The sequence below is a fragment of the Aulonocara sp. 'chitande type north' Nkhata Bay genome, linkage group LG15, assembly GCF_057382095.1.
Source record: "Aulonocara sp. 'chitande type north' Nkhata Bay isolate Kocher_YH1m ecotype deep benthic linkage group LG15, A_spYH_male_GT1.1, whole genome shotgun sequence".
NCBI lineage: Eukaryota > Metazoa > Chordata > Actinopteri > Cichliformes > Cichlidae > Aulonocara > Aulonocara sp. 'chitande type north' Nkhata Bay.
In genome coordinates this window covers 18772397-18786163 of record NC_141358.1, presented here as the reverse complement: position 1 = coordinate 18786163, position 13767 = coordinate 18772397, and the positions used below count along the sequence as shown (strand labels likewise).

Here is a 13767-nt window from a genome sequence, read left to right as displayed (position 1 = left end):
CTCTGACATGGTGACTATGATCCAGAAACACTGCTGCCTTCTTTGGGCTCAAAATGATTTAAAACTGACTGAGGCAAAGAGGAAAACTGCTGTGTGCTCAGATGAATTGAAATTTTAAAATCTTTTTGGAATACATGGACGCAGCGTCCTCTGTACAGACGAAAAGACTATTCAGCTTTTTTAGAACACATTTTAACAGTCTGCACTTACAGTATGATAGAGGTTCATTAGTGCCTATGGAAACGTCAGTGTGCACACCTGCAAAGGCACCATCAGTGCTGAAAGGTATATACAGATTTTAGAGCAACATATGCTCCAATCCCAGACGTCTTTTTCAGGGAAAACTTTACATATCTCAGCAAGACAATGCTAAACCTCAAACTGCATCTATTACAACATCATGAAATGAAAAATATGACAAGAAAGACCTAAGACTATTAAGCAGTTTGAGTGCTATATCAGATAAGAATGAGGCCAAATTCCTCTCCCAAAGGTCTGGCAGCTGTTCTCCTCAGTTCCCAGATGTTTACAGATGGTTTTTATAAGAAGAGAGGTACACTGGTAAACATAGCCATATCCCAACTTATTCCCGTGTTTCTCAGTTTAAACATTTGACATGTTTTCTGTGTTTTATTACGAATAAAATATGGATTTTTGAGAATTGCAAATCAATGTGTTCTTTTTTAATTTACATTTTAAAAAGGGTCCCAACTTTTTGGGAATTTGGAGCTTGTATAACACTAATGATGAAATCCCTGTTGCTGTTGGTAACTCTTCCGGTTTGCACTGCAGAGCTCCAACAAAAACTACTAAAAATAACTTTCATCTGGCTTTTGGTTTTTGATCATATTCATAAACCGATAATGTCTGTGTGAGGTAAAAGTAGCGTCAGCAGGGTTGTGAAAGAACTGATGTAAATGCCAAAAATAGCTTCAATTTGAGCTAACAAAAAGTGATGACACAATTCCTGCAAATTGCCAATCAGGTTAGAAAAGATTAAACGAGGCTTATGGCCTTATGTGAGAAACAGCAACGAGTTTCAGTGTTGTCAGTTAATCACAGCTCAGTCCAAAGCAACATTTTCAGGTCCACACTGAAGGGAGTCTTTTGTTCTAATAATAGCCTGCAGGCTGCTTATCCGCTGCTTTTTAAAGCTCGTGTACTGAGCTAAAAACAGGCGAGCACACATTTATAGCAGGCGTGGGTTAAGAACAAGGAGTAGCCCAGTTTCCTGAAAGAGCTCCGCCTTCCAGGGTAAGTCCCCGTCTGCCTCGAGCAGCAGTCAGATGCTCTAATTCCAGAGGTCAAACTATGCTACAACTGGCAACTGACATTACAGGTCTACATATCAGGCTGATCTAACTGCAGACTCAAGCCAAAGCCAGAGTTTCTAAATAGGAACAGCCTGCTATTTTTAGGAATATCACATACTGTCCAAGGACTTAAATGGGATTACTGCTCTGAAATAGTCACAATCAAAGAACAGCAGTAGGCTCGATACTCAGACACTACTGAGCAAATTTTAACAAAGGATGTTTCATAAAGTTTTCTAGTAGTCTCCCCACAACAGGGGAGACAACTCTACTTGGCTTAAGTATTTCATACTGGCTTGCTTATGGGGAAGAGAATCTAGATAGTGGGTTGGACTGTACCTGTGAAAGTCTCAGTGCAGGGGTTGATCCCAGCCAACCTTTTGGATGTGCCAAAATCTGATATTTTCAGGACGCCACTGTAGGTGTTGATGAGTACATTATCACCCTGTGGATTGAAAAGACATTCATCAGAACAGATGCACCAAATTCCAAAGCCGTGATAGCATTGATAACGTGAGGTGCTTGCAAATCTTGAAACAGTAGGTTACAACACCATGTGTGGGAGGAGGAGGAGCTCTAAGCCAAAACAAGGTGATTAACATTTATGTGGTGCTAATGAAGTTTATATGACTGAGTTGTTAAATGAGAAGGATGTGGCTTCTAACTCTAATGACTACCTACGATGGGAATGTTATGAGTGTTGGTTTGCTTTTAGTGAGATAAAAAAGGGAGCGGCACTTGCTTTAAAAAAAATGATTCCTGTTGTAGCCAATGGGCTAGCAAAGAAAATGGTGTGAGCAGCTGGGATGCTCTTTGAATGCATTTGCAGCAAATCAAAGTCGCTGTGCAAACAGTCACATGGAAGACATGTTCAGACTACAAACAAGCAAACAAGGTTTTAACACACCCTAAAAACTGAAATTCTGCAGGAGCTGAATCACATCACTCTGAAAGCTCCTCTTTTTCCAAAAAACAACATCCGATTACTTTTTGTGCGGATGAAAGATTTATCAGTTCTAAGTACTGTGTTTTTCCCCCCCCATTTTTATGTTTACATTCCTCAAATGTGTTGTATTCTTCTGATAAAGTTTGCAGTTTGAAAACATTCAGAGATCCTTATGTGCATTAAATATCATTTTACTTCTACATCCTCCTCTTTGAGATACTGTGCATCCTCTGCTGCTAAGCGAAAAAAGATCTGTCCAGAGTAACACCAGGAGGGAATTCTGCGCTAAAAAGACTTTTCTGAATTCCAGATTTAGAAGGTTTCTGTTTGATCTGATTAAGTCAGACTGCTGGGGAATCATTTATCTCTTGGAGGTTTTTTATAGCAAAGATTGTCAAATTCACCACCACTTGAAGTGGAAGCAAAGGCACCTTTTTAATGAGTTCATAGCAAGCAAAACCTGAGTGTTAACCTGAGTTTGTGAGCGTTTTAAAACTTTGACTTTAAAAGGTTCCAACTCATCTTATGAAGACGTTTGGTCAGGACTAGTGACAGAAAACTGCTCTGCTCATGCCCTGACTGCTGTGTATAACTGTGGTAATCAAGGAAATATCAGAGAAGCTTGGTGCAGACATGGATGATTTCCCCCCCTACATCTGAACATGTGCATAAACAGTGACAGGAAACAAATATAAACGTGAAATAAAATGCAAAAAAAATTGACTATATAAACACATCTGATTCCAGAAATTCCTAAAACTTTAGTGGTTAGAGGTCTGTGTGATTGTGTCACCTCTTGTTCCTCATTTTGGACACAGAAAGTAAAGGGGCTTGATGTGCCTCAAAAAAGACAATACTGAAGCACTATTTGCAAATACACAAGAGGAGAGAAGAGGTTTCTGACCATCAGTTGACTTGTTAGCAATGAGAATGTGCTTCAAAGTATGACAGTGATAATGTTTCATAAAGTTGGAGGTGCTAAATTAAACATGTAAGGAGTATGAAGCTGATCAGAACTAAAAGTGTTTCTTTAATTTCTCAGCTAGTGTTTTTGCAGCAGACCGCGCAGAGATCATCTGTCTGTCACACGGCACTTACTTCTTTCTTCTTTTCCTGCTGACAGAACTCGAGTTGCTGTAGTTGGTGCATGTTTGTCGACTTACTGTAGCTCTCACACTTACTAGGTCTTCTGTTTACTAAACCTAATGTAAAGGTTAAAAATGCACCATGTCCTACACACTTTTTTTGTGCAAAGTTGTGCTGTGGCAATGTAGTGCACTTTGTAAAGTGCAAACAATGAGAGCAAATTTAAGATGTTTTGAGTTTATTTTGTCTGAAACCTCCTGGGCTTTAACATGAGTGTAAAAAGCTGCAGTTTCACAAATGGCTATATGAGGTTGGCTGCAAAAACAAATGAATCTCCACTGACCACCATGTTAAAGCATGGCCCAATTTTATAGCGTTAAACAGCATCTTTACTATCTGGTACAAGACATTTTGGTCTCTATAGCAAGTTTCCCTTTGAAGGTGGATATTTTTCGGTCTCACCGTTCTGGATATTAACGTTAAGCAGTGACTGCTTTGATTGGCACAAACCCACACACAAAAGAAACTGTAGCAATATGCTGTCTCAACTAAGAAGTCCAATGAACTGGACCTCTACCAACTGTTTGTAGTACTGGTCCCTTTGAGTGTATTAGTTCTGAAGTTATATGAACAAGGCCCGTTGTCAGGTACAGGCAGTCCAGGAAGTTTACACTTCAAGTTTGGTGAATGAAATTCTGGTATTTTATGAATCTGTTGTCTGTACTTTTCTTTGTCGCACTCATAATTTGTATGAGTGCAGCTTGATAACATTAGCTGATTACTTTCTGCATCAACCCTTCACCTAAACATGGTCACTGTTGGCTGGCTCCAAAAAACTAATACTCCAGAGTCCAATCGTTCAATCCATCTTTCATATGCAGTCTATGCTTACGACCCCAATTATCTATAGAAAGTCTTTCTGAAAATGAGTCTGCAGATGTCACAAAGATGAGCCAACAGATTGTTAACTCTGCAAAAACCCTTCTTTTGTTACCTTGATGTCTCTGTGTGCAATCTGGTTGTCGTGCAGGTATTTGAGCCCCTCCAGGATCTGCCGTGTGTAGAAGCCGATGGTGGGCTCATTGTTTTTCAGTGGGCCCCACTTGGACCTCAGCAGTGCAGACAGACTCCCTGAACACCAGGGGACAAAGTACAACAATCATCAATATATTCACTCTCAGCAGAGATTAGCAGCAGAGGACTAAGGCCATTATGTACAGGTTTATACTACTTCTCTGCAAATCACCCATCTTATCTATAAATGCAAACAGTGTTTTTACTGTTAGTGTAAGTATGACTGGAAACAACACATTCTGACATCAAAAAATTGATTTTGTTTCATACCGGTTTCCCTCCATTTGGACAATAAAAATTATTTCAGGACAATTAAGTTCTAACAGTTCCACAGCATCGGGAAGCGTCTCACCTCCAGGCACCTGCTCCATGAAGATCTTGATGAAGCCGTTCTCGCTGATAGAGCCCAGGTACTGGACAATGTTCTTGTGCTTTAAGTGCTTGTGGAGGGCGATCTCCTCATGAAGTGGTTGAGAGTACCTGTGTAAAAACAAGTAACAGTACATGTTTCTTTATATCCTGAACAGAAATCTGTGGGTCAGTTACTAACAGCAAACGTGGAGGAGTCAATCAACAGCCAAATTGGGAATCATATAAGCTGATTTGAACTGTATAGCAGCAGGCACATCTAGTTATTATCATAATAAAGTTGAAGGTAAGTATATTAGTAGCACACTTAAATAGCCAAATGTGTTGGTGTCTCGTGAGTCTACAAATACTCTCTTTATTCAAACAGGTGATTGTGTTATAAGTTGAGCTACAGCAGGTAGCGCCACATGTTTAATTTGGCAGACTTTTTAATGCTTTATGCCCTTCCAGATGTAACCCCAAAGGGATCCGATCAAACTGGGAACGTTTTACTTGTTAGCCAAATAGTGTAAACCAGCGGTCTCCAACCTTTTTTGCGCCACGGACCGGTTTATGCCCGACAATATTTTCACGGACCGGCCTTTAAGGTGTCGCGGATAAATACAACAAAATAAAACTAGTACCAGTACGGAAAAAAGAAGATTTATTCATAACACGTGAAAAGACCCAGGAAAACTGAGTTAACGATAAAAACGATAACAAAATAACGCTGAAAACCGATAAAAACCCTGAAAACTATACATTTCACACCTGAGCCTCTACTCTCACGGCCCGGTACCAAACGACTCACGGACCGGTACCGGTCCGAGGCCCAGGGGTTGGGGACCGCTGGTGTAAACCACAAACAATGGAAGTAAATGTAAGAGCTAAAATCTATGTAAAAAAAAAAAATTTTTTAAACATATATTAGACAATTTGTTCTGCACAAAACAACGATTTGTTAAAATAAGTAACTATCTTCGCTTGTGGCGGTGTCCTGCTAATGTGTTTTTTCCTTCAGGTAAAATAAACCTGGTAAAAACAAGACAAACTGAGAAATAAAAGATTAAACCAGAAAATCAAACCGACGCTAAGTCGTGATATCTGACCAGAACAACAGGTACCTCTGTACTAGGAAGAAATGCCCGTGAGCAATTTCTTTTCACATTCAGCTCTCTACATGAATCACACCCAGCCTCTCGCTCTCTCTCTCCTTCTCTTCCTATCTTGAGATTTCATTCCACTTGTGAATTATTTACCCAAATTCTCCACATTCTTTGCAGTTGAGCGCCCTGCTGGCTTGCTGATGTGATTAGAGGAACAAAGTGTGAAATCATCTAGTCTGCAAAAGAGTCTTGCAGTATGAGATGAGTAGGTGGAACTATGTGGAGACAAGCATTTCGAGCAGAGACAGTGATGGGAATAAAAAGGCAGAGGGTGGGAGTTTGCATTCACAGCTCTCCACTAACCAGTCACTCAACTGGATACCAGTGCTCTGAGAGCCAGAAACCACCAGGGACACAGCTGAACTGAGCTTGGCACTCTCAGCCAGAGAAAAGGACTAATTTTTAATGACACTCCAGAGCTGCGCTGAATGAAATGAGACATTAACGGCACAGACACTTGTTAACATTTGGGCTGAAATTCAATCTTTGTGCAGTACAATAAACAGATGATACATATTATCTTAATACAGTGCCCCTATTGAAATTTCTTAATAACCAAGTGCTTTGATGATTATTGTAATCCACTATTTGTCACAACCTCTCCTGTGAGTTTGCCAACAGTGGTGCTTATTCTGCAGCTTAGGTAAGCTCACAGTAACGGGACATGAAATGTCCCTACAACAATTGCCTGGCCTGTGAGCCAGTCAGGACATACTAGACAGAAACGACCGAGCTAGCTGACTTGCTGATTTTTCAAAATAAGAGCAGGATATTCTATTAATAAAATTAAAGAAAGCTAAAACTTTCACTACCAAATATGCTTGGTTGACCATTAATATGCTTGACCAGCCTGCCCAAATAAAGTTTATGTGGGAAACACTGAACACAGCCGTTTCTTCATCAGTCTACCAGCTACATTATGAGCCAGTCTTAGACTTGGCACTACAGCAAAGGTCATGAAAAACAGGATTCATCCTCTGAGTAACAGGAATATCACCACTGGCAGACTTTCCTGCTACTGTGGCAAACAACAATAGAAATGATTCATTCATCCATGCGTATTGCAACATTGTTCCCCTGTGATTACTAAAAAACAAAGAACAAAAAACCCCCACAATAGCTGTTTTTCTGACCTGCTGTCTCTCTCTGGTATTTCTTTGATGGCCAGTCGGACCTGGTTACTGAGGTCTCGACCGGCGTACACCACTCCGAATGTACCTTTACCCAGAACCACTCTCTCTCCGTGCTCATCATACTCATAGTCGTACTGTGGAGACAAGAGAAACATGCAAACTGTCATTTAAAAAAATATATATAAATCAATCAATAAATAAATAGTAATATATACGGTATTTGCCATAAAGAATCAAAGCAAAATCCCATTACCCAAAACATGAGGTTACTAAATGTCACTGTCCATTGACCAGAAGAAATGCACCCACCATGCATTTTTACAATGACAAAGAGAAATAAATTAGAATAGTTAATAGTTAAAATAGAGTGATTTAATGAGTAAAGCACGAGTTAAATCTGAACATAGTAAACCAGTTTTTCTGCATTCCCACTGTACTGTTATAATTATGTTATAACTGTTTCATAAATGAATATTCTCTTGTTGCTGAAGCGGGTTGGCACCTGTTGCATGAATGAAAGAAATCAGCAAGTCTTTTCACTCCCTTAAAATACGTCTGATTGAGTTTTTATAACTAATAAAGGCTCTTTTCTTCTTAACGCGATTTCCTTAGCTTTGTTCCACTGATTCCTTCCCCCGTAAAAACACCTCAAAATCAAAGTTTTCTAAAAAATGTGAGTAATGCTTACGATGACTCCTCAAGAGCCCAATTTTGTGTTATATTCTTAAGGGACGGTGTAAGCTGAAGACTAACCGTCCCTCAGTGCAGGCTGATTAGAGTTGCATCACACGCATAAAAATCCCCCTGAGAAAAACCTGTTAGTCATTTGATCTGTGCCATGCTGAGTCAAAGATGGGTGCGGCAGCATTTTTCGTAATTAGCTTATTCTTTTCCCTAGGCTCTGCTGGTAGAAGGCAGGCGAACGCAACAGCAGGTGCCTGTTCTGCGCTGTCACACAAAGCACATGAACAAAATCCAGGCCTTATCCCAGCGGGCTACTGTTCCTGTTTGAGCGTTCAAAGCTGAGTTTCAATCCAGTTATTATCATGCAAATTGTGCCGAACTGGATTAGAAAAGCTGGATGGGGAATTTGATCAAACAAGAGCAAAAACACGTCGTTCACCGTTTAATAACTGAGTAATAAATGCTGCATGAAAGGAGTCGGTAGGCTGTCAGTAAAGAAGAAGAGCCCTAATTATCTTTTGAAAGATGGGTTTCTGGTTTTTCTTTTTTTCTTTTTGTTTTTACTGTCAGCACTTCGTCTCTTTTCATGACAACATCGTATCATATTTCCTGTGGCATTTTAAAAGCAGGCAAAGTACACCGCAGAAACACAACAGGATGCGACTAAACAATGCAGAATAATGAACTTGTGGATTTTTCATTCTAATTAACAGTGCTTGGAGGTAGAGCTGCAGAATTATTAATTTAGGAAAAATTATGAACATTATGTTCAGAGGAAGTGATTTGGTATCACGAAAATAATCACCTCTAAGGTATCAGTGTCACATTCTCCTTCCTCTGGACACTTCCAGGCTTCCTCTGTTATGCTGTTGACCAGATCACAAAATCTGCCAAAGAAAAGACCAGAGTCTGTTTAACGATGCTGATAACATGTATATCATATTTAACACAACTTCGGCATCTCGTAACAGTGGCATTTTACATTGCTACAACTTTCAACACTTTTACATTTAAAGATTTATACATTTACAAAGACTGAATTATTTGACATTATTTTGCAGACATGACATATATTAAATGAACACTTGCACAGAGTAATGGCAAATAGGAATGCCTTTCATTCAATATATGAAAAAGTTGGTACGTTTTGGCATTTCAAGAGAGTCGGAAAAGGAAACAAAGACCTTGACTTTCAGTTTTTCAGTATACTAGAATGAGTCCATGTTGGGTAAATAGAATATGAGTTACGGGCTTGACTAGAGTGATAGGAACAAGAAAAACACGTGCAGGACATCAAAAAGATTTTTAATATTGGAGTCCCTGCACTGAAAATCACTCATATAAAAAAACAAAACAAAGTTAAACAAGAAAAAGATTTTGTTTAATAAATTAAAAAAAAAGTTTACTTTAATAATTGTCTGTGAAGGTTCTCAGTCATCCAGGTCATCGTAGTCAAAGGAGCTTGCAAAGAAAAGCGTCAGAGTTTGGGTGTGGGACCCACACCCAGTTTCACACCTTGGCTCAGGCGATTAGAGGATCATCAGGGGGTCCTTTTGTCCCTCTGTGGGGGGATACTCCCACTAGGTTTATATCTGGGACTCTCCACCATTTGACCTTAGAACTGAAGAAGCTTCTCGGATGAGAGGTGAAACGTCTTCAAGTAACTTAAAGAAGTCCAGACGCTTTTCTTTGCAAGCTCCTTTGACTACTTTAATAATTAAACTTTTTTTAGGACCCCCCCCCCCCATCCCCCCATCCCCCGAACACAACAGAGATGCATATGAGAGCAGAAATGTCCAATGTAGTCAGATTGGATATTATCCAATCTTTCTGCCAGCTCCCTCATACAAAGTCTGTGTGATGTCAGATTGCGAGGGATACAGTGCCACTGACTTCCAAACAATGTGGGATAGAAATGTAAAGTACGAAGGCTAACAGTGCCTTGGCCCTCCGACTTTGGGAACCTTTCTACAATAAGGCCAAAAAAGCCTTTTAAGGCCAACAATATGCTGTAAACATCTCCCTGTTGGCATTGGTAGCTAAAATCAGACTTATTTGTGCTGCAAGAAGTATTTTGCTTGTCAAAGATGGCCAAAACAGAATAAATGCAAATAAAAATAAGGCCATTAAGTGCAATCAAGCACAGTTTGCCTCTGTATTAGCAACAATACCTGTCTTAGGTGAACCCCTAACAAAAAATACATTATGGAGCTTATATATATAGTACTTAAATAGCTAACATAATTCAGAATCACAAACATATGGAATTATTTGTCAGAAATCCATTTTGTGCATATTGTTATTGAGTGGTGTTGTTTTGATTGTGCTTTTATCCAGAAGGGGTTACAGTGTGTTTGCATGCACACCTCCCACATGCATGCATACATACAATGACCTTTTCCACTCTCGGAGCGCACAAGCTGTGAATTAACACGCTGCCTCGTCATGCAGTCACACACTGCATGCCTGCAGGTGTTCAGTGACGCGTGCGCTTGTGCGTGCACACATGCACAAGCGCATTCAGTCTGGGTCTCTTCCTCTTCCCACCGTCTTTCATCTATTTCTCCCTCCCTTCCTTCGTCCCTCTTCTCACCACTCCTATCCTACTGTCAATGCTGTTAAAATGAGAGCAGCATCATAACAACAGCAGGCGTGAATCAGGCATGACTCACTGACTCTCACACTCCAGATAATGGAACTGGAAGAGCGAGGAAGGCTCATATGTGAAAGTCACAAGTCTGAACACTCAGTGCTTCGCATAGCAGCTAGTGAAGAAGAAGATGGTGTCCAAATGAAATAAGGTGTGTTTGTGGTGATCGGGAAGGCACAAACTTTGCACCTGAGTGCAGGACTGATGGGAAACACTCAAACTACTGATGGGAAAGGCACAACCAACATGGAGCTTAACTTCTTTCTTTCACCTGCTAATTACAGAGTACAAAATTGATGTCTGATTGGTCCAGTGTGTGAAAAGTTCAGCTAATATTTTAGTGCATTCACTGCTACTGTATGCTTCTGTATGCTCTGTCAGTAAGTAAGGATGTGACGTAATTCCAGATGTGCAAACGTTTCTGATGCAGAACATTTCCTGCTCTATTCCATATATGAGAAGGCTCAGCTGTGTAAATGAGCATAACCTGATCCTGTTTGTCCTAAATTCAAGTAAGAAAATTACTTAAGTTTACAATTTGCTGTGAAATCTTTCAGAATTAATCAGTTCAATAACACCTGTGTTTTAAGGGGAATCATAAGGCTTTGTGTCAGTAAAGGTGAAGCAGATTGCCCATTAACCATAAGCTGTCTTTACATATCAACTCAACAGTTGGAGCACATTATTTCACTTGCTCTTTCTCACAAGTTGAACAAAGACAGGTAATATGGGGCAGTTGGGCAAGTCTAGATAGGTTTAGGTTTGGAATGCACGTGTGAAAATTGTAATAGGTATAAGGATTCAACCCCGACTGCTCCTCTCCACAATCGTTTTGTATGTAAGGTAATGTAATGTGGGTCCCGCTAATTAATAAAACATCATTTTTTAAAGGGTTTACAACTGGCTCAATAAAAGAAGGAGGGCATTAGTGTTAAGTTATTAAGTTATTAAGCATGGGTCCAATTATGAGAGTGGTGGTCTTAATTGATCAATTCATCTGAGCCACACGTGCATTATCACTTTTACAACCGCTACTTATGAAGTCATTACAATGAAGAAAGGTGTGAAGCTGTGCCGACCCTTTACTTTGATTCATGACAGCAGCGTTTCTTTGTAATGATAGCAGACTGAATGTGGAGAACAGAGAGATGCTAAATTACACTTATGGTTAAGACATTTCAGGCTGTTCACTATCTGATATTTCAATGGATGGCTCATTAAACATGAATATTTCAATAATGTAATTCCGTACGAAAAAAGAAAGAGAAATAGGATAGGCCATTTATATTAAGTTTAAATTAACATTAAAGTGCCTTGAGCCAAGTGTTGTTGTGATTTGGCGCTATATAAATAAAACTGAATTGAATTGAACTGAAAATTAAATTAATGCAGTCACATTATGACATGATTTATTATGGTAAATTGCTAAAGATCTGGAATTGCATCTGTAAGAGAGAACACACAGACCAACCTTTTACAATGCATCTCTGTGCAGAAGTAGATCTGGAAGTCTTCTGCATTATGAAGGACGTAGAGAAAGGCACTGCGTTCATCAAACTTGGAGATGCTGAGGAGAAACGGTCCACAGTTTGTCCTCAGTTAGAAACAACCCACAATAACATTAGAACAGATGTGAGCTTTACATTGAATGAAGCTATAGCTACAAACTGTTTCTTTTGGAATATTCCACAAAATTCTCAAATGACACCAACTATTAAGTAACTCTTTCAACTATTTATCCACGTCATGTTGCTATTTTTACCCATTTTTCAACAACATTTAACATTTTTTTTTTGTTTCTTTAAGCCATTTGTTAATCTATACTGTTGGACAACATTCCTTATTTAAATGCTGTTTGGTTTCTATTTGGCTAATGCTTTTGTTTTTGCTTTTTTAGCAGTTTCAGCTGTTAATACTTTTACCCAATATGTCTGTGAAGGTTCTCAGTCATCCAGGTCGTCGTAGTCTAAGGAGCTTGGAAAGACCTCTTTCACAGACATATTGGCTCGTGTGATTAGGTAGAGGATCAATAGGATGTCCTTTGTCCCTCTTGGGGGGGCATTCCCATAGGGCTTAAATTTGGGACACTCCACCATTTGACCCTAGAACTGAAGAAGCTTCTCGGATGAGAGGTGAAACGTCTTCAAGCAACGTAAAGAAGTCCAGACGCTTTTCCTTTCCAAGCTCCTTAGATTTTTACCCAACAGATTTTTTTTGCTAGCTCTAATTTAGCAAAAATGGCTATGGTTTTCACTGTATACACTAGCAATTTGAACTGTTAATGTATATTAGTCAATGGTTTCAAAGCTAGCTAGCTAAGTAAATTGATTCAGCTAGTTACTGTTTTTTCAGAAATTTCCATTTTAGCTATTATTAATGCACACTATTAGTCAGCAGTAATAAAAGCTAGCTAAAGCTTTAGTAATCCAACTTATAACTTTGTCTTTATTTATTAGCCAATTACTATTTCTAAGCTCTTTCACTATTATATTTAGCAAACATTTTCGCTTTTAGCTAACATGTTCAAGTTGTAATGTAATGCATACTCTCAGTCAGTAATAACTGAGAGCTACAGCTTAAACAAGTCAGCCAAAAGGTTCTGCCAAAGGTTTCTTCTGGTGTAAAAGGAATTTTTCCTTGGCACTGTTGCTAAGTCCTTGCTCATAGAGGGTCACGTCATGATATGTATACCGTGGTATACTAAATTATTAAATTATTAAAGATTTAAATATAAATCATCATTAGAGCATATAAAACTGTAAATGTGACAAATGTCAGTGGTCAAAAGTTCTCTATTTTCCCTCATAAAAAGTTTAAAAATATTTATCCCCCAGAGTTACATAACACTAACACTATAACGTCACCAACAACACAACAGCTGCCCACATAGTTGTTTCTAGCTTATTCCAGCAGAACTGGATAAATGCCATTCTATTTCACATTATAGATAATAGTTAATCAAGAAAAACAATAATGTCTCTGTTAATTGTACCAGTAGAGCTAATCTTCTCCACCACCCCCGCTCTACCGCAGAAGTAGCCCCCTAGGGTACTTGTACCCTGATTGTGAATCACTGACTGAATGACTTAAAAATGTAAAACCACATGTAAAAATTAAATTCATAAATGCAGCCTGTGCACACAGATACTGCACTCTAAAAGTATTTCATGCTAATATATACAATAAATATCTAATGTTATGAGCATGGACTACAGCAGTTGTAGTTTGTTTCCTATAAAAGTCACCATCAGAAACAGCCATATAAGCTGTTAGATGACGCTCAATTTCTGCACAAAAGATGGACAGCTAGAATTGTACCAACTAAATGGAAACTTTTATCCAGTGGAATTGGCAATTGCCCATTCCT

General features: G+C 39.1%; 1 protein-coding gene across 1 annotated transcript in view; it reads right to left on the bottom strand.

The window, feature by feature from the left end:
• Positions 1 to 13767, bottom strand: part of map3k5 (mitogen-activated protein kinase kinase kinase 5) — an 86981-nt gene that overhangs the window by 15881 nt on the left and 57333 nt on the right. Inside the window, exons 13-18 of the mRNA XM_086264799.1 lie at positions 11872 to 11967; positions 8556 to 8637; positions 7067 to 7200; positions 4772 to 4899; positions 4340 to 4476; positions 1653 to 1758 (exon numbers count right to left, since the gene is read on the bottom strand). Coding sequence (XP_086120925.1) covers positions 1653 to 1758; positions 4340 to 4476; positions 4772 to 4899; positions 7067 to 7200; positions 8556 to 8637; positions 11872 to 11967 — 683 coding nt within the window. The remainder of the gene's footprint in view (positions 1 to 1652; positions 1759 to 4339; positions 4477 to 4771; positions 4900 to 7066; positions 7201 to 8555; positions 8638 to 11871; positions 11968 to 13767) is intronic.